General features: G+C 47.2%; 1 protein-coding gene across 1 annotated transcript in view; it reads left to right on the forward strand.

Annotated features, from left to right (window-relative positions):
* ZZEF1 (zinc finger, ZZ-type with EF-hand domain 1) overlaps positions 1 to 24,535 on the forward strand; it is a gene marked incomplete at its 5' end in the record, with an annotated part of 113,749 nt that overhangs the window by 65,659 nt on the left and 23,555 nt on the right. Inside the window, 14 exons of the mRNA XM_015423192.1 lie at positions 2,744 to 2,823; positions 4,182 to 4,275; positions 5,028 to 5,520; positions 6,944 to 7,108; positions 8,901 to 9,023; positions 9,838 to 9,999; positions 10,843 to 10,972; positions 14,428 to 14,566; positions 15,842 to 16,007; positions 17,852 to 18,114; positions 19,487 to 19,653; positions 20,903 to 21,089; positions 21,190 to 21,326; positions 22,769 to 23,046. Of these exons, the coding sequence (XP_015278678.1) occupies positions 2,744 to 2,823; positions 4,182 to 4,275; positions 5,028 to 5,520; positions 6,944 to 7,108; positions 8,901 to 9,023; positions 9,838 to 9,999; positions 10,843 to 10,972; positions 14,428 to 14,566; positions 15,842 to 16,007; positions 17,852 to 18,114; positions 19,487 to 19,653; positions 20,903 to 21,089; positions 21,190 to 21,326; positions 22,769 to 23,046 (2,584 nt within the window). The remainder of the gene's footprint in view (positions 1 to 2,743; positions 2,824 to 4,181; positions 4,276 to 5,027; positions 5,521 to 6,943; positions 7,109 to 8,900; positions 9,024 to 9,837; positions 10,000 to 10,842; positions 10,973 to 14,427; positions 14,567 to 15,841; positions 16,008 to 17,851; positions 18,115 to 19,486; positions 19,654 to 20,902; positions 21,090 to 21,189; positions 21,327 to 22,768; positions 23,047 to 24,535) is intronic.

A 24,535-nucleotide genomic window follows, 5' to 3' on the forward strand; every position in this document is an offset into this window, starting at 1 on the left:
ATATGGTAACTCCTGCATTAGTGAATATTTATTCATAACAAAGGCTACTGCTCTAATTGATATAATTCAGCTGTCAAAAGCAAGCTTGCATGTTCGTTCCAAATAACATTTGCTCCTCTTGACACACATCAGGTATCATTTTGACGTAGGAGGAGAAACCTTAGTCCTTAGTTCAGTTAACACGGCTGCTTTTGAAATGACAAGAAGTCACTTGTGACTTTCCCCGCTCAGGAAGATTTGTTGTTATAGAATTAATTTTATTTTGACCTCCCGAGCTAATACAATGTTATTCTGAAAAAATGTTTCATACAGCTGATGTTTTCCCCAGAGTATTGCAGTATTTGATCTTGCCAATGCCTGAGTGCATTTGTAAGACCCCTCCATGCATTGTTTGACATTTTGTACATCAACAGAGTAGTATACCTTAGCGAATCAAAAGTAATTGGCCCAAGTCTCTTCAAAGGTAAGATGGGTGAAAATTTCGTTTTGTGAAATTTTGCCCTTGTCTTACGAGCCTTGTTCAGACATAACGTAATCTGTGGTTTGCCATTTAAGAGTCTGGGGGTTCAGCTTGTATGTTCTCCTCCTCCTACGTGGCCAGTGAAAGACTTGAAGACTCATGGAAAACCATAGCTAATTGTTATGTCCAGACCACAAACTCTGGTTTGCACTCTTGTTAAGAGTTGTGATAACTAACCCTTGTTTTGTCACGAATCCAGAATTTTTTCCATGGGAGGACCCCATGTAACCGAGGTAGTGAAAGGGTCCCCAAACTCGTTCACACGACTGAGCAAAGCGAGTGAAAAATTAGGCAGGTGCTCAGTGTGATCCACACAGCAGTCGACTCATTTTTCATTAGCAAGAGGAGAGTAGCACGATAAATCCAGCATCTTTGTTTCAGTGGGACTCTGAAAGACTGTCCTGCCTCTGCTGTGTAGTGTGCTGGCCTTGGGAGACCTAGGTCGGATCCCCATTTGCCACAAAGCATCACTGGATGACCTTGAACCAGAGAGTCTCTCTCAGTCTAACCACTACCTCATAGGGTTGTTGTGTGGATAAATTGAGAAGGTAGAATCGTGTAGCCCTGAACTCCTTAGAAGAAGGATGTAGGCATGGAAATGTATTAAAAAGTAAATCCGTACCTCGTGAGGGAGGCGGATCTTGTACTTTTAGAACCCTTGGCCTATACCAGTGATGGCGAACCTTTTAGAGACCGAGTGCCCAAACTGCGACCTAAAACCCACTTATTTATCGCAAAGTGCCAACACGGCGATTTAACCTGAATACTGAGGTTTTACTTTAGAAAAAACAACTCATACATTAACTTAGATCCAAACAAAGTAAGGAAAGCAATCCCAGATGCTTTAATTTACTTAAAATGGTTTGGCAGAGAATTCGACACTTTAACGATGGTTTGGGCCTGGCTGGGGCGATTGCACACGTGCCAACAGAGAGGGCTCTGAGTGCCACCTCTAGCACCCGTGCCATAGGTTCGCCACCACTGGCCTATACCCTTATGTCATGTAGTTCTTCTCTTCCCCTCCCCCTGCTAGTTCATGAAAAAAGGATCATGAAAAAAGTTAAAGCAACTGTGTTAAAACAACAGGCACAGGACCAGTGATGATACACCAGCCCAGAGGTCCACCTAGTCGGTCATGCTTTTCTCTACAGCAGAAAGAAGTTGTCAGCCAGGCTGGTCCAAAAGAAAAATCTACCATTAAAAAAAAAATATTTACATTATTTATTGTCCACCTTCAGCACAGGGACTCAAGGTGGATTACATACAGTAAGTCAGTACAGTCAACCAAATGGGACAATTAATAGACAGTGCGTTACGATTTTAGAAGTCTGGAACCACCAGAAAGAACCGAAACATAGCACAAGTATTAGCCTAACACATTAAGCGCTGCAGAAATTACATAATAGGATCCTTCTTACAAAGAAAGGCAGAAGATTTGGAGGCTGAGGGTCCCGTGAAGGGAGTAGGAATGAGTGTTGGGTTTTCTAGAAACCACATACAGCCGAGACGGCTTCAGTTCAGTGCCTGGGAGTTGAAGGAGTCAAAGGGTCAGAAGATGAACTCTCTCTCACAACCAACTTTAGGCTGCTATTTCATTTTAAAGAGTGGCTCTGTTTCTTTAAAAAAATGTTTGGGTCACAGTAGATGTTGCTTCTATTGTTCTTGGGTCACAGGATCAGTGGTGCTTCTCTTTGAGAGAGCTGCTTGAGGCCTAGGAAAAAAAACGTTTCAAAGACTGCTTTTCATTTACTAATAATTTCAAGTTTGTCTGAACTGAGAATGATGAGAGATTTAACTGTCCGTGAGAAAAGCATGAAGCTACGGATCTGGTTCTAGGTTCAGTCCTGAAATGGTGCAGTCTGTGAGTCAGCGGAAGTCTCTGCTTTGCATGTAGAAGGCCACAGGTTCAATCCCCGGCATCTCCATTTAAAAAGACCAAGCAGTAGGTGATGGGAGAGACCCCTACCTGAGACCCTGGAGAGCCTCTGCCAGTCTGAGTAGACAAGAGTGACCTTGATGGGGCCAGTGGTCTGATTCAGTGTAAGTCAGCTTCATGTGTCCATGTTGTACTACTTGAGGCAGTAGTGGCAGAGGTCCAGTCAGAGCCTCTGCTGTTATTTCCTTTAGCCCTCAATGTTGGCTGTAGAATCAGATTGACTGGCTTAAAAGGGTTTTGTTTTTCTACCTTTATTTCTCTCTCCCTCTCCCTCTCTGCCCTCACAGTCACCAGCGGAGGCAAAGCACTTTTGAGTGATGAGTTTGCACAAGTATATTCCCTAGCTGATGGGATCAGAATATGGATGGTATGCTTTTAATTATTTATTTGTGCACTTATTTAAGTATTTGCTCCATGCATTATGTTTGCAGCAACTTACAATAAAAAGAACTGTAACTCGGGTAGCCTCGGGCAGCCTGATCTCGTCAGATCTGAGAAGCTAAGCAGGGTTGGCCCTGGTTAGTTTTTGGATGGGAGACCACTGGGGAAGTCGAGGGTCACTATGCAGAGGCAGGCAGTGGCAAACCACCTCTGTCCGTCTTTTGCCTTGAAAACCCTATGGGGTTGCAGTATGTCAGCTGAAGCTTGACAGCAAATAAATTGGTTTTTAGGACGTTTAATATCCCTTAAAAAGGCAAGTTAAAACAGTGGTTTAAAAAGCAGCATGGAATATAATAGGGAGTAATAGATAATCAACACTATAAATGCAGAAGCGGTATTAAAGTTTTTGTCCTACAGGGATTTTGGGGGAGGGGGGGAGGTGCCCTGTCAGACTAACAGGGAACATGCTACAAATCCTGACCAAACAAAATGTTTTCCACTGGTACCTGAAAAGACCGCAAACTGGGCACCAATTAAAGTCCTGTGCGCTGGGCATTTTACAGTTAAGGCACCACCACTGAGAAGACCCTGTCCTTTGTAGCCAGAAGGTGGGACAGAGCTTAGCATATTGAGCCTTCCCCTGCTGGAGAATATCTGCCATAAAATTCTGTTAGTTCTTCATTTCCTGCCTTGTTCTTTAATAAAACTGTTTTTAAAAAAAATAATTTTTAGGCACTTGAGATTTTATTCTTCGTTGTTTCTGAACTTGCGCACTCAGTGTACCGCGGAAGTGGTAGACCTGTTCCTGGATTGTAGCATTTCAGACTGTAGGTGGGAATTCACAAATGAATGCCCTGTAATGTAAAATAAACAGATCGCTTGAATATAGAAAAGTAGCTTGTCAGGGAGAAGGCTTTTTTTTTTTAAGAACTCCTTCTAACAGTTATGCAGGGCATGTTTTTATACATCAGGCCACCCAGTTGTATGGACCATCACCTGTCTGATTGTCTAGGCACAGGGTGACTAGTCCCCCAGTGAGAATGAGGCCTCAGGCTTGCTTCGCACATGTAGTAAAATCACATGGAAAACTGCAGTTTTGTATAGGCATCAAGAAACCTTTGAAAACAGGGCTGACGATCTACATGTCTGGTCATGTTAATTTCCAGGGGAAGTACCTTATGTACATGAAATTGGTGGCCGAAGACTTCCTTGGGCTTTTTGAAAGCCTAATGCATCCGTCGAATCTGCAGCCTCTTGGGACTCTCTAATTCTGCTTGCTGAAAATGCATTCTAGGCAAGACAATTCTGAGGGTACTGTGAACGATTTCCATATCCTCCCTACAGCTAGAAATGAAGCAGAAGTCCCTCGTGGACCAGGGAAGTGACCGGGAAGAGAAGCCGGCTGGGGAGGCAAGCGAGGTGAACCCAGAAACTCTTGGTAAGTGTCTTTGCACATTATCACGCTTTGCTTCTGTTTCTGTTTCCTTTCTACAGTGTGCGACATTATAGAGGGCTGCATTTGGGGTTCTCTAGGCTTGGGCTGGTGTGGGATCATTTGTGGAGTGGTGAGTGATCTCCGGGGAAGTGTCCTAATCTGAAGTCCTCCTTTGTCCAGACTGATCCTCTTCCTGTTCCACAACATGGTGGCAGTGTCCAGAGAATTGGTGCAGTCAGCTAGCAAACCTGAATCAGGAACATAAGAACATAAGAGAAGCCAGTGTTGGATCAGGCCAATGGCCCATCCAGTCCAACACTCTGTCACACAGTGGCCAAAAATACCAGGTGCCATCAGGAGGTCCAACAGTGGGGCCAGGACACTAGAAGCCCTCCCACTCTTGCCCCCCCCCCAAGCACCAAGAATACAGTGCATCACCTCCCCCAGCCTTGTGGCTAATAGCTACTGATGGACCTCTGCTCCATATGTTTATCCAGCTTTGGTTTGGTGTCATGTAGGAATCAATAAGCTGTAGTTACAGCTATCGCTCCCCCTGTGGTGTCCTTGCCCTACAGAAACAGGAGGAAATAGAAAGCAAACAAGCTATAAATCAGTGGCTTCATCTGCATTTGAATCGCTAACTCCATTTGGGGTTCTAAATAGCTGTTGGTGCAAGCCGGACTTTAACGGAACATTTCGCCTGCGCCTTTCAATTCAAGCGGTTCTCATGATTTTCCATTGTCCTTACATTGTAGCACAGCAGTGCATCCAGAAGAGCCTTTTATTGCTGAATTTCCTACCCGCAAGGACCAAGGCAGAAAGCCATGACTCCGATAGCATGGAGGACTTTGGACAGTGCCACAAAGACAAGCGCCGAAGGACAAGCTCTGTGATCGAAGCGGACTTTCAGGCTGCAGATGCAGCACCTGCCTGCAGGATGACCGGTTCTGCCTCCCCAGAGGGCAGTCAAGCAGGAGATGTAAGAAAGCAATCCCCGGATTCACCACAGGCAGAAAAAGCCTCGGCCTCCCCAAGCAAACCGCTCGATAGCGGTGCCTCGCAGCCAGATGACGCCTCGTCCCCTCCCTCCACTCCCACACGCAAGCCTCCGTTTAGCCGTGGAAGGCTACGGCTTCTCTCTTTCCGTTCGATGGAAGAGCCCAAAGCCACACCCAGCATCAAGGAGAAATACCCTATCCTGAAGCATGTCTTAGATTTCATTAAGGACCCGTCTCTTTGTCACGGAAGGTGAGCCAGCTTGTGGGCTTTTGCGGTCATGCTAGTCCATGCTTGGAACTGGGTATAGATCTCTGCTTAAAAACAGATATACCTTCAGGATGGATTGCACAGAGTGCCAGAAGAAAGGGGTAGTATTGGGGGAGGCAGGCTAGGGGTTGTCAGTCAGAATTGCTTTTAAAAAATGGGAAGAGGGAGGCATAGGCGTGAGGGATTTGTAGGCATCATAAACGAGGCCTAGTAAATAAAAATATATAATTAAAAAATAATAAATAAACGAGGCCTAGCAGACTAAGGCCGAATCTGCATTTGTCTTTCCCACCAGTGTCCCAACCTTCTGACTCCGTCTTCAAAAAAACTATCTACATTTGCTTTCGTTTTCACACTTCAGCTGTGCGAGCATACTTTCGCCTGTCTGCATATGTTTATCGCCCTCTCACGGCGGCTCCATTGTAATTGCGCCTCTGAACTGCTTTAAATGAATCTTCTCCAAACAGCTTTCAAACAAGCATAGAGAAAGACGGCGTCACAGAAGCACGAAACTAATTTAAAAATGCAGATTCGACCTAAGACTTGGCTGGGTGGGTGAAAGTTGATAGGCACCTGACCAGAAGCTCCACGCTTCATTCTGAGAACCAAGTTGCGGCTGAGTTAGAGTGTTTGACTAAGACTGAAGTTTATATCTTCATTTGGCCTCTGGTAGTGGCTGTGTGTGGCTTTGGGCCAGTCACACACAGTTTAGCCTACCCCTCGAGGTTCTTGGGAATGGGAAAAATTGAAGAGGGGAGTACCATATATGCTACCCTGAGCGTCTTGGAGGAACGGTGGGATAAAAATGCAATTGATGTGAAGCAGACGTGAGCCAAGAGAGTGTTTATAGTAAAGTTTCTCCTTGCAGATGTGACACTGGCCAGGTTTTAGTTAGTTTAGTTTAGTACTGCAAGCAAGAGTTGCCCCCCCACCCCCCTCCACCCCAGTCTTGGTATACAACTCAACATTTTTGAAAGTAAGTATCCTCAGAAAAGAACAGCCATACGATCCCCCATCTGTCTGCTAAAGCTTTCATTGGAAACCCATATCCTGGTGCCACTACCAAGCCTTTGCAACCTTCTTGTGTCTCAGACTACACATTGGAAGAGTTTTAATTTGTCAGAGCCTTTGGCATTTAAGAATGGGCTTTGTTGCTCTTGCTGTTCTAGTGCCCCTTTTATTCTATCCTGTCATATTTATAATTTACGTGTTGTTTCCCCCCCCCCCATTTTTGTTGTGAACTGCTTTAGAGACCTGTTGTGACTGAAAGGGTGGGTACAGCTGTTTTATAGAAGGAAAATCTGATTAGCTGCTTGATCCTCCTGTTCCGATACCATTGCCCCCATTTGTTCTACTCAGTAAATGCCCTGTAATCACCCGTGTGTGGTGTGTGTTTTAATTCTAGTGTGTTGGAGGTTCTTGCTTTAAGAAAAGCTCAAGCCAAAGATATCTTGGAAGTCCTGAAGACAATTCACCAGTGCCTAAAATCTCTCGGCCAACCTCACTGTTTCCTCCCACGCTGCATTCTTTTTCTGTTGGAACTCCTTGCTTGCCAAAAAGACTTCACAAAGTAAGACATATAGGAAATCCAATTTACGGTGCATAGATTTGTTCATTTAGTTTTCATTCGTGGTGTGTGATGACAACCTGGATGTGTTTCAAAGGTACAGATAGAATACATGGGTTTTTTTAAAAAAAAACCGGACTGTTCAGTTTATGCATTTGGTTCCAGGCTTTGGAGATGTGATTCAACCAATGTACAAGCATTTTCAAGTCCCACTGAAATCAGTGGTTTCTGTTGACTCATACCCTTAGTGATACTTCTTCATTTGGTGGAGCTGGTGTGGAATGTTCATAAACGTTCCGGCTGTTCACAGAGCAAAGCTGCTGAAACTTTACGCAGGGCTTTAGGGCAGTAATGTGGGTTTTCCTGAAAACAATTGAATGTTAGGAAAGGAAGGTAAGTACAACATGGACAAGCCTGGACAAGTCCGGTCCAGACCCAGGAGGCAACTGCATTGTGCAGGGGGGGGGGGAGGCTGTCATACTTTACATTTCAATTCCTCCAGCTGAACTGAGCATGGGTTTGTCAGTGCTTCATATCCTATATTTAGATTGTCAGCATGATTGATTTGCAGCACAACAGCCCCCACAACTGTAGGCAGACTATATTTACATATGTGTGAGGTAGAACACTTTACACCCGACATCATTTCTTTAGGGGAACAATGTTGGACTCGTGACATTAAAGAAGGAAGGAGCCAAGGAAAAGGTTGGATTAACACAAAGCTACATACAGAGACAGGAAGCTACATACAGAGACAGGAGGATGTGGAGCACCATTGTCAGGATGTGGGCCGGGACAACATTTCTTCATGACATGGAAATCATTGTCTTTGCTGTCAATTAATATTCATCATCTGTCCCAGTTTTTTAAAAAAATGCACAGCCTTGGTATGTGCAGTGTCCCATTAGCAGTGTATGTCCTCTGGTCTTGCTCATGTTACATAGCTTACTTTCTTTCATGTACACAGTTTAACCAGTTGTGATTTGTTTCTTGGGCACAAACTGTGATTCTAAACCAGGACTGAACCCTGCTTTACAATCCCACTTCGTAGACAAGGAAAGAACTGCAGTTTGTTAGAGCCGAAATTCAGATGCTGCAGCCGAGTTGGTCTATAATTTTGGCTCCATTTATGAGAGGAGGGTGAGCGCGTGAGGCAGAGATTAAAGCCGGAATTGGTGTCACAAAAGAGATCCTTAAACCTAGAATTCTCCTCCTGCAGTCTTAAGCAGTGCAGTCGGCTCTGCCACATGAATGTGTGAACCTGTCTCTTTTTGTAGAAAAAGCCCAGCAGGAACTTATTAGCATAATAGGCCACACCCAACAGCAAAACTCATTAGCATATTAGGCCACACCCCTGACAGCACTGCTCATTAGCACATTAGGCCACACCCCCATGTTACCAGAAGTGTGGTCATCCAGCCACACCCACCTTTCCCTTCTTATTCTGTTTACCTTGTTTGTTGTCAAAACCCAGAGCTTTTTTTGTAGCAGGAACTCCTTTGCATGTTAGGCCACACACCCCTAATGTAGCCAATCCTAATGAGTTTCTGCTATTGGGTGTGGCCTATTATGCTAATGAGTTCCTGCTGTGCGTTCCTGCCCAAAAATAGCCCTGGTGTGAACCAGGCATTAGAAAAGGTTGGTGCAAAAAAGACAGTGCAGGGGTATGGTACAGTCTAAGCCACCGTGGCAGCTGCAGATACGCTGCCAGCTCAAAATAAACATTGCGGTGAGGTCTTTCATAATGCCGGGATTATAGTCACAGTTGAGCAACCCCGTCTCTCTCTTTTCCCAGTTACTTCGGACACCTCGAAGGTTGCGGTGCTGAGCTACATCAAGAAATACGGGAATCTTACTACCAGCTGCTTTTCTTTTTGGTCGATGCCGTCAAAGGATTTAGCAGCCTCGATGATGACAAGTACGGACAATCGCTCACTTCTAAGCATGCCCGGCTCTCTTTGTAGGCTTTTTGGCCTTCCGCAGTCTGTCGCTGATTCCTTGTTTAGCCAGAGGTTTTTTGCTCTCATCTGCACCCCATAAGATAGTCTCTTACTGCTAAAGTAGGCAGCTGTATTCTGAATTAGAAATTTAAAAAGCTTTGTGGTGTTGTAAAGAGCAGCGTATTTATTGTTGCATAAACTTTCATGATGTGTAGCTTCAGTTGGCATATTGTGTACATTAGAGGGAAAACAGTTAACTGTGAGGTCCAAATGCAATGGAATACTAGAGGTACAGTCTGTGACAATTCAGACCAAAACTCAGAAGTATTAAAGACAATAGGACTGCCCCTTCACAGCGGCAGTAATATCTGTTGAGCCTAGCAAAGATATGCCAAACTCTTTCTTTGTATTTCATTCCCTTTTGACACCACTGTTTAGTTTTCCCCCTCTGTTGATTGTGTGTGTATAACACATTGTTTACATGCCAACATTTCATATGTTGTATAAAGTGAAGTCTGGTCCTCAAAAGCTTATACCACAATAAATGTTCGTTTTTAAGGTGCTACAATACATTTTTTTTGTTGGGTGTAGAGAAATTTTTGATCCTCCTTTGATCCTTACATGCAGTTGATGGTTCTGGCAGAGCAGCCAAGATGGCTTCATTGTGGATTACCTTATCAAAGCATGGTCTTTATTTTTTTAGTCCGTTCTCCCTTCTTTTAATTGATCACAGCCTTAGTGCTCCTGAGAGTTCTAATCAATTGTCCTGCTTTGTCTTCCCAATTTGCTTAGATCACTGCTCCCTGCCTTGTCCTGTGTGCAAGCATCCATCCTTCACCTCTTGGATATGGGTTGGGAGCCCCGCGACCTTTCCTTCTTCATTGAAATACAGCTGCCACAGCTCCTCATGACCATGTCACAGGAAAACATAAGTACCTACGACAGTATCATTTGGTAAGTTGGCAGGGGCCGTAGTTGTCAAATAGTGAAGAATTTCAACTGAAAATGCAGTGTTTGTGTTAGAGGTAGAGGTGGTCCATGGTCCTCTTGAGGTGTCTGTTGGCTAAAAGAGCTCAGAACTTGCCCACCTTGGATTCTTCATGGCTTTCCGAGATCACTATTGTGCTTAAGTGACCTGTGAAAAGGTACTGTGACTGAGCATGTAGGATACTTAATCATGTCAGAGGAAGATAATTTGTGTTAGATAATTTGTACCCGGCCTTTCCAGAATCTCCTCCCTAAGGAAAGCATTTGTTATAAGTAGGTTTCCAAATCTGAGCTATCTGTTCTCATTTAAGTTTTATCAGGTGGGGCAGCCATGTCAGTCTGTAGTAGCAGAACAAAATTCAAGTCCATAAGCAAACAAAATTTTCCAGGCTATACGCCCTTCATGAGTCTGATGAAGTGAACTTTGACTTATGAGAACTAAAAACCATGAAACATTCTGTTGGTGTCTCTTCCTGAACTCGAATTATGCTTTACTGTGTATGTTTCTGATGCCAGTAGTTCTTAGGCAGGGATCCTTGAGCTTGGCAACAGTGTTCTAGAAGTGTATGAAGAAATTGCTAATATTCAGGGGCCCACACACACACACACTCATTTCTTTGACATCTACTGGACACCCTCCAACTTAGCGAGAAAAGCTGTCTGCAACCTTTGCGAGCCACGGCCCTCAAGAGGTGGGTTTGGTGTCTATGACTTCATATGACCTGGGGATGGCTTTTCTGCTTTTTTCTGCTGGGTCCTTAAACTGCTGTCATTCTTACAGCAGCCTCTAATTTCTCTGCCCGTTCTTAGTCAGTGGAGCGAAGAAGACGAAATTGCAGACTACAGACAGAACTCGGAGTGGATGGATGAGTGCCAAGATGGAATCTTTGAGGCCTGGTGTGACAAGATAAGCCAAGCGGATCCAGAGAAGCAGAGAAAGGTAAGAAAAAGTTTTCGTCCTGGATGCTTGCGTGATGAAGAGGTAGATCTTTGAGCCGTTGGTCTTCCAACAGTGGGGGCTCACCCTAAGGTGAAGTGGGTTGCACTAATCAGTTTTGTTAGACAAAAGGAGAAGGGGATCAAAGCAGAGAGAAATACAACTGCAGACCACTCCTTTCACTTTTATGGGGTGTAAAAGGAGGGATTTCGGGTAGTTCATGTTCTCGGTCATGGGGAGAGAACACCATCCTCTGAGACAGGCAATTCTTGCCACCTGCTTCAGGAAAGTGGGACTTCTAGAATCAATACTAGGGGAGTTGCTACCACAGTGGAAGCAGGGTAAAAAGTCCTAAGAGTGCAATGTGACTCCTGCGGCTCTTAAAAGTGAAGCATTCCCCCCCCCCCCCCGAATTAATTGTAGCTAGATGAAGGAAGAAATAACAACTGAATAAAGAATAAAAGGCCCCCTGTTGGATCAGACCTGGTGGTCCATGTTAGTCTCTTGCAGTAAGAACAAAAAGCAAATGGATTTGTAGAGGCATAAAATTGTGTGAACTTGAGCCCATACCATCAGTTACTTGATGTACGCTGAACCTGGAATTGATCACTTCAGTGCTTTTTTGGGACTTCATCCTCAGCTCTGATACTTGCATGGGATTTCAAATGTCTGCCTCTTATCCTTGCTGTAATTCTCCTGGTCTTTCAGGGGATGTGTTTCTGTAGGCAACTGTGTACTGTGCCTTCCAGGGAAACACAAAATTGCCCCTTTTTTCATTAAAAGGCAAGCCAAGGATTAACAACGGGGCTGTGTACTTCAAACTGAAAAGAACTAGTTTTGCATCCAACCGTTAACAATACTGTGGAGTGAGAAGCTGAAGTACATTGTCTGGACTAGGGGTCCCCAACCTTTTTGAGGCTGTGAGGGGGTGGTGAGCACCACCCCAAAATGGCTGTCTTTGGAGATGGAACCCAACGGAATACTTCCCTCCTCACACCTCCTGGGAAGAAGGAAATCCTGAAGGGGTAATGAAACCACACGGGGCTAAGTGCTTCATCATCACTTCCCTTGTTGCTCTTCTCATCCTCTTCTCCTGTTGGATCCAATTGTTGCTGCAGAAACTCTCTACTCCTGCATTTTCAAGCATATCTTCACAACCATGAGGCCCAGAGACTAGCATGTGTGTTTTGGAAAAAAATGGAATGTGAGATTTTTAGGGCCTGACTAGAGGTGGCGGCGGGAGATTTATTTATTTATTTATTTATTTAAACTTAGATTTACTAGGCTGCCCTGCCCTACAAGTAGAGCTCAGGGTGGCTTACAATAGAACAGCATACAATAAATAATTTAACTTAAAACCAACATTAAAACTACTCGAAAACAGATCAATAAATAAAACGGTATGCAGTCCAAGATGGTGGGGGAAATTCGGCTCCCCGGCCTCTGGGTGGGTGGGTGGGGGGCGTTGTGGGCAATGCTCCCTCTAAGCCGTGGAGTCTTTGTGAGTGACTGGCATTAAAGTGGTGAGCGAGCGATTTGGCTACTGCATAAATTAGTTTGCTCTGGAGCCGTCCCTTCCTGAGCTAAGACAAAAACGTGTGAGCTGGAGGCTGGAAGACTGTGAGCTAGCTCACACTAACTCAGCTTAGAAGGAACACTGGTTGTGAGCAGTGTTCCCTCTAAGCTGAGTTAGTGTGAGCTAGCTCACAGTTTTTTAGCCTCCGGCTCACACATTTTTGTCTCAGCTCGGGAAGGATGGCTCCAGAACAAACTAATTTATGCAGCAGCCAAATCACTCGCTCACAATTTTAATGCCAGTAGCTCACAAAGTGGAATTTTTGCTCACAGGACTCCACAGCTTAGAGGGAACATTGGTTGTGAGTGATCGGGGGAGTTTATGAGCGTGCTAGATGTCATAGTGTCCCATTGCTGTCCTCAACTGAATGCCTGGCAGAACATCTCTGCCTTACATGCCCTGTGGAAATTCCTGCAAGGCATGGATGTTTTCCAGCAGAGAGAGTTCTACCAGGTGGAGACCAGGGCCAAAAAAGCCCTGGCCCTGGTTGAGGACAGCTGGATCTCTCTCAGGCTGGGGATAACCAGGAAGTTCTTACTCCCTGAGCATAAGGTTCTTCTAGGGGCATACTGAGAGAAGAGGTCCCGAAGGGATATGTAGGTCACTGACCACTAAGGGCCTTGAAGATGTGTGGACAGATCTTATTGTTTCTAAAGGTAAATAGCTGCATGCTGCAGTAATTTCGATTGGGGCTTTGTATGAGTGGAGGTGCTTTAGCCCTTTCCACCTTTGCTATTTTTTGCTTATAGAAATAGACAGGGACTCTCGCTTTCTGCCTGAGGAGGTGGGTGGTGATGGTGGCTTACATAAGGTCATCAAGTTGATCGTTGGCGGAGTTGAGATTCAGTCTTACAGCAGTTTTCTGAAAAGTGCTATAGAAAGAATAAGAATCATTATGGCTGTCCCGTTTCTTTTTCTGTGTTAATTGGGCACGTACTGCTACTTCCCCGCTAGTCCACACTGTACAGTCTTGATGGACCTGGAAGTTAGTGTACGCCCCTCATATGGAACCTTCTTGAACCCCTGAAAAGGGACTCCATAGGAACATCCCTGAAGAGGGGGACATGTTTAACCAGCTCTAAATGTACATATACGTTCATGAGAACTTGTCAGAAAATGATCCCAGGAGTATCAGCTGCTGTGTCTGAATCAGCCCCTGGAAGCTCAGTCTTCCTTAGCAACAAGGAGTCTTGTGCCACATCACAAAACTGCCTTATACCAAATTGATACAGCCGGCTCAGATTTGGCAGCACTCCTGCAGGGAAAGGTCTCTCCCAACACCAGCTGCCTACCTGAGATCCTGTAACTGGAAATGTCAGAAATTGAGCCTGGGCCGCCTGTTCCCAGCAGAGTTGGGGCTCTCTCCTTGAGCCACTGCCCTTTCATATGCGGCAATAAATCCGTTTCTCCTTAAGGTGCTGCAAGAGTTTCTTGTTTCGATTGCAGCAGACTAGGGTTCTTCGTCGTAGCATAGGACTGCGCAGTCGCAGGCCAGCCGTGGAAAAGATTTCTAAGTCCTTCCTAGGGGTTCATACTAGGATCTCTGTGGGTGTTATAACTGAGAGTGCTGTTGTGTAGGCATGTTTAGAGGAAGAGGCAAACTCTGAGATGTATTCATCCCATCTGTTCTCTTTGTGAAGCACTTTTTTTTTTTTAAAGAAAGCTTCATCTTCTCCTGCTTACCGTTTCCTGATGAGTTGGGAAAAGGGCCCAGCTCCTGTTCCATTACCCAGAGGCTGCGCAGCCCAGCTGGTTCCTTAATTATTCCCATACAGTCACGGCTCTCTCAAGCTTGGGTAACTCATCTTGTACCATTTATGTCACACACACAAAAAGGCTTTTGCGAACACTGCCAAGGAAAACCGTGTCTGTCTCGTTCCAGATGCATATGTTCATTGCCCGCTACTGCGATCTGTTGCATGTCGACATATCGTGCGATGGGTGTGATGAGATTGCGCCCTGGCACCGTTACCGCTGCTTGCAGTGCAATGATATGGATCTTTGTAAGACATGCTTCTTGGGTAAGCCAGCTGCCAGAAAAGCCATAACTTTCTTAAGGACATGTTGAGTTTCCACTGAAACAGCATTTTGTAAAAATAAATAAAAATCAAACTTCAAAAAGAGATATTTTAGCATTAGGCTTTGTCGTGCTGCATATCAGTTTCCTAGGTTTACAAGGTGAACCATGTCATCCAGTCTCAGTTGGAGGGAGGTCAGTGAAATGGGGGGATATAAGAATGTTTAGCAAGGGGATGGAAGTAGAGGGGACTTACGGGCAGAAGTGATAGGATTCCCCAGGACTGCTATTTTTGGACCTGGAGGCTTCACAACAGAGAGAAACAACTCTCGGTTTTCCTCCATTCCCTCCCAAATGTTTCAGAACGGGAAAAGGAGAGGTGCGAAGAGCACTAAAGAGATTGCAGGGGCAGGTTTAGGTACAGAGCTAAGTCATTAGCATTTTCCCCCCAGCCTGTGTTAATCTTCACGTTCAGAGGCACTGTACCTCAAAACATTATATGTTGGGACAGATGACAAAGATGAATGGCTTTTTTCTTGATTTTGTGTATATGCTTCCTAGATGCATCTGTTTGACTACTGTTGAAGAGTGGCCCAGATGGACCTTTGGTCTCTTCCAGCAGGGATAGTAGTTAATGGGTGCAAAATTCCTCAGACTAGCTCATAGAAGGATCCAAGCAACGGGGGTTTTGTTGGCTTGTGGTTCTCAGTCATATGAAGATTTTTAGGCAGGGCTATTTTGGGGCAGGAACGCACAGGAACGGAGTTCCGGCTGGCTCCCAAGTTGGCCACGCCCAGCAGGAACTCATTAGCATAATAGGCCACACCCAACAGCAGAAACTCATTAGGATTGGCTACATTAGGGGTGTGTGGCCTAACATGCAAAGGAGTCCCTGCTACAAAAAAAAGCCCTGGGTTTTGACAACAAACAAGGTAAACAGAATAAGAAGCAAAAGGTGGGTGTGGCTAGATGACCGCACTTCTGGTAACATGGGGGTGCGGCCTGATGTGCTAATGAGCTGTGCTGTCAGGGGTGTGGCCTAATATGCTAATGAGTTTCTGCTGTTGGGTGTGGCCTATTATGCTAATGAGTTCCTGCTGGGCTTTTTCTACAAAAAGAGCCCTGTTTAGGTCTGCAACCCCTAACCCTTAGAAGCTCTTGGCCTGTTCTAAAGCAGAGGAACCAGAGCATACATTTGCACTGTGGGAAAAGGTAGCGAGATGGGGTTTGTACATCCCTGCTGTTCCACTTAACATTTATTTTTTCCTACCTTGTCCAGGTGGAGTGAAACCCGAAGGTCACGAGGACAGCCACGAAATGGTTAACATGGAGTATGCCTGCGATCACTGCCGAGGGATCATCGTGGGCCAGCGTATTAATTGTAACGTGTGCGAAGACTTTGACTTCTGCCTCGGGTGTTACTCTGCCAAGAAGTACTCTGATAGGTACTGATGTGCCCTCATTCCACAGGAGAGGTTTGAGTTTTAAAAATGCGGGCACAGGGGTCGTTTCGTAGAAAAAGAGCTAGGGGAACTCATTAGCATAACTCATTAGCATATGTCACACCCCCTGACATCACCAGAAGTGTGTCATAAGGCCACACACCCTGCCTCCAACGGTCCCGGCCGCCACCGCCGGCCTTGCAGCTCCACTGCCGAGCCCCATGAGGGGCCCAGCGGTGGATCTGCAAGGCCGGCGGGAGTGCAAGGAAGCCCCGCGAAGGCTCTCCCTGACCCCAGGCAGGCAGGGGTGGGGAGAGGCAGGGAGGAAGCAACTTACCCTCCCTCTTCTCCTGCCGCCTCCTGGCTGAATGAGGGCCGGAAGCGGGGCGGACGGAAGCAGGGGGCAGGGCTTTGTCGTGTGCCCCGTCCCCCCATACCTCACCCGGGGGAACTGCGATCCCCCGCGGTCCCCCCCGAAATGACCTCTGGCCTTGCATCTCCGTGGTACTACCACCACATGCTGGTGTGGGGAAGGCCGTTCGAAGCAGCGAATTGTCCCAGTGACCACGTGTTGTGACCTGCGTTTACACCCAGCTTGCCAAGCCTCTCCCTTCATCTTCCCCGTTTTCCAAAAAGCAGTGCTGTCTCTCCTGCCCCTCCTCCCTGTTGGATGACAGGAGAGGCTGTGACCGTCCTACAAAAACACCCACCTTGACATTACCAATTAAGAGAGAATAGGAGCACCTATGTGGCTTAGTTAATTGAATTTTATATTCGGATGAAAGAGACCCTGCGCTCAAATCCGACCTTGGACAAGTTGCTGTCAGTCCTAACTCACCTCGCAGGGTGACTGTGAAAATAAAACGGTGGGGGGTGACTGTGAAAATAAAACGGTGGGGGGAGATGCTAATCATAGGTGTGTGGCAGTGCTGTGACTTGGTGGCCAGTGATTTACTTTTGCACGTAGTGGGAAAACGCAGGTGCTTGAGAATGTCTTCCTCTGCCTATGAGAGCTGTTACTGGTGAGAGTAGACAGCACTGGACCAGATGGAGCAACGGTCTGGCTTGGCATAAGGCATCGTGTACCTGTCCTCAAATGGGATTTATTAAAAGCCAGTTCCCAGGGTTTTGTCACACTGCAGTGGTGACTCATAGGATGAGGCTGTCCATAGTGTAGAATGGCTGTTGTCATTCCCATGGAGAATACTCTTCGGGATATTGTCTGCCGATCTCCATCCTTGGGGCTGGGTAGCCAGCTCCGACAGCCAAGGATAGTTTCTGTGTCTCTAAATACCATACGTGGGGTGGAGAGAGTTGACAAATAGACAATTTTCCCTCTGTCCCCGAATACTACAACTCAAGGGCATCCCGTGAAGCTGATGGGCAGTAGGTTTTGGATGGACAAAAGGAAATAGCTACTTTACACAGGGAGTGATTAAAATGTGGGATTTGCTGCCAGAGGATGTAGTGAGGGCCACAGGAATAAACAGCTTTAAAAGGGGATTAGATAGATTCATGGAGGATTAGGTCTATCGGTGGCTACTAGCCAGGTGAATCTAGGGGAACCTCCACATTCAGAGGCACTAATCCTCTGAATCCCAGAGTCAGGAGGAGGCAACATCAGGGGGAAGGCCTCGGCCTCCGTGCCCTGTTGTGGGCCATCCCGAGGAGCTGGTTGGCTACTGTGAGACAGGATGCAGGACTAGATGGACCGTTGGTCTGATCCAGCAGGTCTCCTTATGTTCCCATGTTCTTACACATACACCCCCCCCTGCAGTGACAGGTGTTTTGTGAAGCAAAATGCCTGCCAGCCTGTCTTAACCTGAAGTCCATTCATCCTTTTCCAGCCACCTTCCCACCCACAGCATCACGGTGTATCCGATGGTGACCCTTCGACTCAGTAATCAGCACAGGCTCATCCAGCCGTACCTCCACAACTACTCCTGGCTGCTGTTTGCTGCTTTGACGCTCTACAGCGCGGACTTGGCAAGCGGCGAGGAAGTGGCAGGCGAGGCGCTTGACCCCGCGGTGGTCTCCCACGCCCGAGCCCTGCAGCAGGAGTGCATTCGCCTTATCGGGGATTGCCTGGTGAAAGCCCAGCATGGAAAAGGTGAAAGGGGGGGGGGGGGGGGACCGTGGTTTCTTGAACCCAGGCATCCCGACACAGGCTTTGCATGCACACCAAGCTTTCTTTCCCCCTCTATACCAGGGGTGGCCAGACTTGCTTAACGTAAGAGCCACATAGAATAAACGTCAGATGGTTGAGAGCCGCAAGACATGGACAGATATTACACGTTTTTGCTGGGAAATATGCAGATTTGCTTTTTTATTAACATTAAATGAGACTGCCAAAATAATAACACAAAGCGGTAAAAGCAGACATCGATAATGATAATTATTTGCCCAATGATGTTTGTTTGCTAATGAGATTTGTCTTCCCCAGCCGCCCTGCTGGGAGCCGCACAATGTGTGTGAAAGGGCCGCATGCGGCTCCCGAGCCATAGTTTGGCCACCCCTGCTCTATACCAACTTGGGTCTGGGGTATATCAAGATGGCGCATCCTCTTTCAGTGCTTCTGAGCCCTTACCTATGGCTGGCTTATCTGGGACACAGAGCTCTATGGCTGGCTTCTCTAGAATGCTTCCTATGTCTTATAACTTCACGGGAAGGCAGGGATCTACTCTCTGTCAGAGCCCTTCCAAGCCAGTACGCTAGGTCACATTGCTTAGAATGATGGAACATTAGTCTTCTGCTCCCAGCTGCCTCCAGCCTTTGGGTTGGGACCTCAGATCGTGGGGTTTCTCCTGCTGAGTCCATACAGTGCTGTCTCTCATTAGCCGCTGATTAATGGGATGACCAACTGTCAGTGTGCCTTTGGAGAGATCAAGGATGCCACCCCTTCTGAGCTCTTGGCATGGATAGTGAGGCCAGGCCACTGAGCAATAGAGAGGGTCTCTCTTTAGCATGGGAGGGTTCAGGGAGCATGACTCCGCCTCTTCCTATCACATGACTGGCATGACTGAACTGACATGCAGTCGAAACCAAGTGGGTCCTGTGCTGCTCAAGGTGGGCCTGGAGTCTCGGAGGGTAGAAGACCACTGCTCCTGCATCATGTTGCTTCTGAGAGGCAAAGATGGCCCTTCCTGACCCCCCTCCTATGACAAGCCCAGCATTCCTGTGCAGAAAGTTCCCAGATATGATCTGTGTTTTTCAGGGGTGGTGGAAGAATTCTGCCTCTTTCCTTCCTCCATGAGGGAGCAGAACATCCCTGTCGCTGCAGCTGAAATGGTCACTGCTGAATATAGGAGCAACGGTGGACTTGCAGCCCCGAATCACACAGACCTCTGTTGTGTGGGTTGCTTTCACTTGAGGACGCTTTATTCAGATATACCCGTTTCTGCCTGCAACCTGTACGCAACTGCCGATCTGGTGTGTTAATCTCCTCCTCTTGAATATCTCACTTTCTATCCCTCCACCTCTAGGTGTGAAAGCTCTAGCTCTGCTCAACGTGTTCCCAGAGGGTGAATCTTTGTCTGAAAATGTGATGCCATCTATTGATTATTCCACAGACAGTAACACGCACAGCCACACTAGCACAGAAGGCAAGGACAGCAGTAAGGCAGCACCAGCATCTCTCACCCATTTCAATGTAAATATTCTTTTTTCTTTTTAAGTATCGTCTAATTCCCTTCCACAGGTACCCATCTATATACTATTAGCAGCACGTCCCCGTCCCCCCCATCTGCGGGTTTGCCTGGGTTTGCAGAAAAATCTTAAATCTTCAATAATAATAATAATCAGAGTGGGGGTTAAATCTCACCAAAAGTAAAACAGCATTCTCTGTGCAAGTGCGGAGGCCCGGCAACAGAAGCCTTGATGGCAAAGTGGCGTTGAGAGCTGCCACAGGCCTAGCGCTGGAGGCCTGGAACCGTGCTGGGCTCATTGGCATAAATGTCAGGGGGAGCCTGGCAGCAGTGGCTGCAATGGGGTTTTTTTTTTTACAGTATTTGCTGGGGGGGGCTCTCCCTGTCCTAGCTGGCAGTAACTGGGGTGGAATAAAGTTAATACGGGGAAGGAATCCCCCCCGTCAGTATCGTGGGTCCCCACTTGTGTCCTATGATCCTGTAGAAAGTTAAAGGAAGCCCATGGGTGCAAACGTATCGATGGCTTGTCAGTCCTTTCTGAGACTTCCTGGATGGGCTGGGACATCTGGGTTGACTTTAAATTTGGGGGCGGGGACTTAGTGGCAAAGCACAGAGGAGGGGCGTTTCTCGGCTGTCCCTCAGACTTCTGCCCACTTCTACAAGTAAACCGTGGGTTTACTTGTCTCCAAAGCCAGGGCGCCTCCCAGAAGCACTGCGAGGCGAACTGTTTTGGGTGGCTTTAAAGATTCTTGGCTACCTTGGGGGAAAAGGTAAGCCAATGAAAAAGATGTAGGCGATTTGCTCAGCTGCCTTGAGCTCTTCTGGATGGGTTACTGTACAGGCGTGTAAATAAACGACAGCCACAACTTTTACCCGAGGGGCATTCAGTCGCAGATTCTTTCCATATAGAACACTCGTGCGCCCAAATGGCAAAAAAATCACCGAAAATGGCTGTTTGTACATCTTCTCTGGCCTACCCTGGGCAGCAGCACGATGGCCTCGGAGCCAGGGTTAGGCGGAGCACCGTATTGATGGGAAAGGCCAGTCTTGCCCTCCCCCCTCTTCCTGCTTTTCTACCACCAGTGTAGGGAGCTGAAATAAAAACTTCAGACCAGCCCTGCTGGTGTTCTTGGAGAGTGTGTGTGGAGGTGGGAGGGGGAGACTTCAGGAAAAACCCCCCCCCCCCCCCGGGCTCACTTTGTCTGAAAACACAGTGAGATACTTGCTGCAATGTAGTCTGTAATTTATTCCTAGGGGAATGGAAATGCTAACGAAATTCAGGCCTCTGTAGATACCAAACAAGAAGGGAAACCGAAAATGAAGACAGAGCCTTCCAATGGCCTTCCACCAAAGAAAGAGGAGAGTTCACAAGACAGAGAGGCACTTGCACTGAAACCTGACTTGGCTGCAAAAGAGGAGGGGGTATCTCCAGAGCTACCGGGTAAAGATCTGTTCCTATTTATTTCCATGAAAATTAAAAATCGGGGTGGGGTGGGGGCACACAGCAGCTTCCAACTCAACCTGGGGAAACTTCGTTACAGATGCTCAAGTTGCCAAAGTTCTGCCTCCGAAACCAGCTGATGAAAAGATGACACTGAGCCAAGAACAGGCCTTCGCGGAATGTTCCCAGAAGAGGATTCTTGGCTTGCTGGCAGCCATGTTGCCTCCCTTGAAATCAGTAAGAGACCTGGCATAAACTGGGGAAGGCAGCAAAGGGAATGTGTCAGAGGGAAACAAGGACAATGGCTATTAGGAAAAGTAGAGATGCCAGGAAGGCCTTGTGAACACTTAGAGGTTCCACTAGCATTTGAGGCTGTTCTGTCAGGGCTAGGCTTGCCAAGTCCCCCCGGGGGGGCGGGGAAATCCCCGCCCCAGAGGCCTGTCCTCCACCGCCGGCGGATCGGGCCCCAGGGGAACCCCACCCCGACGTGCGCGTCACCCGGAAGTGACGCGACCACGCCAGGCACGCTGGGGGTGGGGCCACGGTCATCTGAGGGAAAACTCTATGGTTTTCCCTCAGATGGTCATGGCCCTGCCCCCAGCGTGCCCAGTGTCGTCACGTCACTTCTGGGTGATGTGCGTGCGGCGCGCACGCGCGCTCCAGCCGCGGCATGGGAGTCCCCCGGTAAGGAGAAATTTCGACTTGGCAACCCTAGTCAGGGCTGCTTTTTTCCCTTGGCATATGAATGTGCTCCTAGAGAGAGCTCTAGCCTGAAAGTGCAGGGTCTCTTTAAAAGGTGCTGCAAGAAATGCTCCCATGAATGCTAACTCTAAAATGAAAAAGCCAGTTGCCTGCTGCAGCTAGCGATTTCCCCAGCATGGTGCCAATAGATGCTGTGATGCCCACCAGTATGTTTCCGGGTGCCCACTTCCTTCTTCCCTGATGCAAAGGGCTAGTCCTGGTTTTTCTGAATCTTCAGATCGGATGGTGCTTCAGAACTGCTTAGGACTTTGTGTCTCGACTTCTCTGGGAGCCTCCCAGCAGTTTGTGGTTGGACCCTGTCCCTGCTGCAGCCATTTTTGTGTGTGTGTGTGTCCACTACCTTCTCAAGATTTTAACAAGGTTGGGGGCACCTGGCCTGCCCGAAAGGAATGACAAAGAATTTGTACAGCTACTGCTTAAGAGAAACCAAAACCAAGAACCTCTCCCCTCAGTAACGTCCTTGCCTGGCTAAACCACATTTAGTTGATGCCGTGACAGCAAGCCCTCTCCCTAAGAAACTTGCTGGGCTGAGATTGCTCTTTACTAGATAATGTCTGAACAGGCTCCAGTTTTTGCCTCAGGTCCCAGTGTCCGGTTGAAGGTCACCTGATGGAGCCATCTTGCTATAAACTTAAGCAAGTTTGTGTCTGTTCTGTGCCTAGAGAGAGATGCCTAGAGACCTCCCCCCAAATGTACATCACCTTGAGTTCTACGATGAAAGAAAGGTGGGGATATTTTGAGGTCTGCTTCTTTCATTACCTTTCCACCACCACTTCCATTGAGACTGGCTTTCAAGCAGACTAAGAAAAGGATTTTGGATCTCACAGGCAGAAGCCTGGAGATCAAGTGGATGGCGTCACCAGTTCTACTGACGGCTTCCCCACCCCACCCCACCCCACCCCTGTTTCTCTCCGTAGGGCTCGGCGGCGTCCCTAATTAACCTGGACCAGATCCTCCCCCTCATGTTTCAAGTTGTCATCTCCAACGCTGGCCATTTGAACGAAACCTACCACTTGACCTTGGGGCTCCTGGGCCAACTGGTTCGGAGGCTGACTCCTGCCGAAGTGGATGCTGCCGTGACCAAGGTCCTCTCAGCTAAGCACAGCCTCGTCGCCGCCGGAGATGGCTCCACGGTGCCGGAAGGCTGGAAGACGACCCATCTCCTTTTCAGCCTGGGAGCCGTCTGCTTGGATAGGTACTGCTTCAATTAGGGCTTTCAAGTTCTCAGCCTCTGGTCACCCCTTTTCACATGGTTGGGTCTGCCATAGATCCCCAGTGCAGAGGATTATGGGAGATATATTTCAGGATCCACACTCAGGTCATGCTTGGCCTTCTGGCCCTCAGGCCGTGTGAACATTGGCACTCACTGGCACCAGAGGTGGAGACAGCCATTAGCTTAGATTTATTTAGAATATTTAAATGCTGCCTCTCCAGACAGCTGCCAGATGGCTTCGAAAGGCGTTGGGCAAATCCGTGGAGAAATCGGTCTATTAACAAGGCAGTTAAATGGAGTCTCCAGTTTGGAGGCAGTGCACTTCTGAATACCAGGTTTAGGAGGGGGGGTAGGCAGCATCATCCGTGGTTCTCTCTCGTTACCTGTAGCTCCCTACCAGAATCTCCATAGTTTGGAAGTAACAGCCTTTGGGGGAAGAGTTGCATGTTATGTTGCCTGGCCTTGGAAGTCCAACACTAGATCAAACGAAGGGGCAGGCAATTCCAATGAATTTGACAAAATTGTATCCATTTTTGCTTTACTCATCTGCCTCTAAGCCTTTAGGACTTGTTGAACTGTAAGTCTAGAATGAATATCTGGGAGCTGGAATTCTTTCTAGCCATGGAGGCTGCTCCTTAGGAAACGCAGTTTACTCCCATCAGTAGAGGAGGGCAGTTTGAGCACGGGACTCCTCTTGCACTCTCCATGTGTAAGGCCACGTGAATCCAACAGAGGTCCTCCTCCCCCCCCAGCTTCCAGTCTTGCCTGCTCTGTCAGTTTGTTCAGAGCTTTTGCTCTGCTAGTGAGCAGTGCCACCTGGATATCTTGTACCTTTCCTTCCCCAGGTTAGCAAATTTGGTAGGAGGGAAACTGCAGCCGTTAGTTTTTGCCACACTGGGAACCATTTTAGGCAGCAGGCATGTGCCTCCATCTAAGGGGGGCAAAAGAGGTGAAGGCACAGAAGGATTTTAAAATATATATATTTTTTTTTAATTGAATAAACATTAATAACATTCAAAGGTAACAACCGGTGTTATAAACAACTCCGAGACCACAGGCCAGTGATAAAAAATAATTTGCTATGATCTTATCCAAAAGTACAATATAACAAAGTCCCAACGACACACTAATTTTGACATAAGACACAGAAGGATGAGCCTCCTAGTAGCCGGGGTGACCCTGAGGTCGCTCTTGAGATGGGGACCGAAACAGAAATCTGTCTCCTCAATAGCATTCCTTCCCTGAACATTTGCAGGAAGCCATTACTAAACAGGTTTCTTTCTTTTTTAAAAAATCATCTTTATTAATTTTAAATTAAAGCACAATACAGCGTAATACAGTGCATCCGTCTACAAGAATGTCATTTAAATGGAAGGGGTCTAAACCTACAAGGTTAACCACTTCAGATAAAGAGGGTTAGGGGGGAGAATATCTAGAATCTGTAAATAGGAGACTACAGGGAACCAAGTTG

Source organism: Gekko japonicus, unplaced genomic scaffold, assembly GCF_001447785.1.
Source record: "Gekko japonicus isolate JY-2015 unplaced genomic scaffold, Gekko_japonicus_V1.1 scaffold791, whole genome shotgun sequence".
In the NCBI taxonomy this organism is placed as follows: domain Eukaryota; kingdom Metazoa; phylum Chordata; class Lepidosauria; order Squamata; family Gekkonidae; genus Gekko; species Gekko japonicus.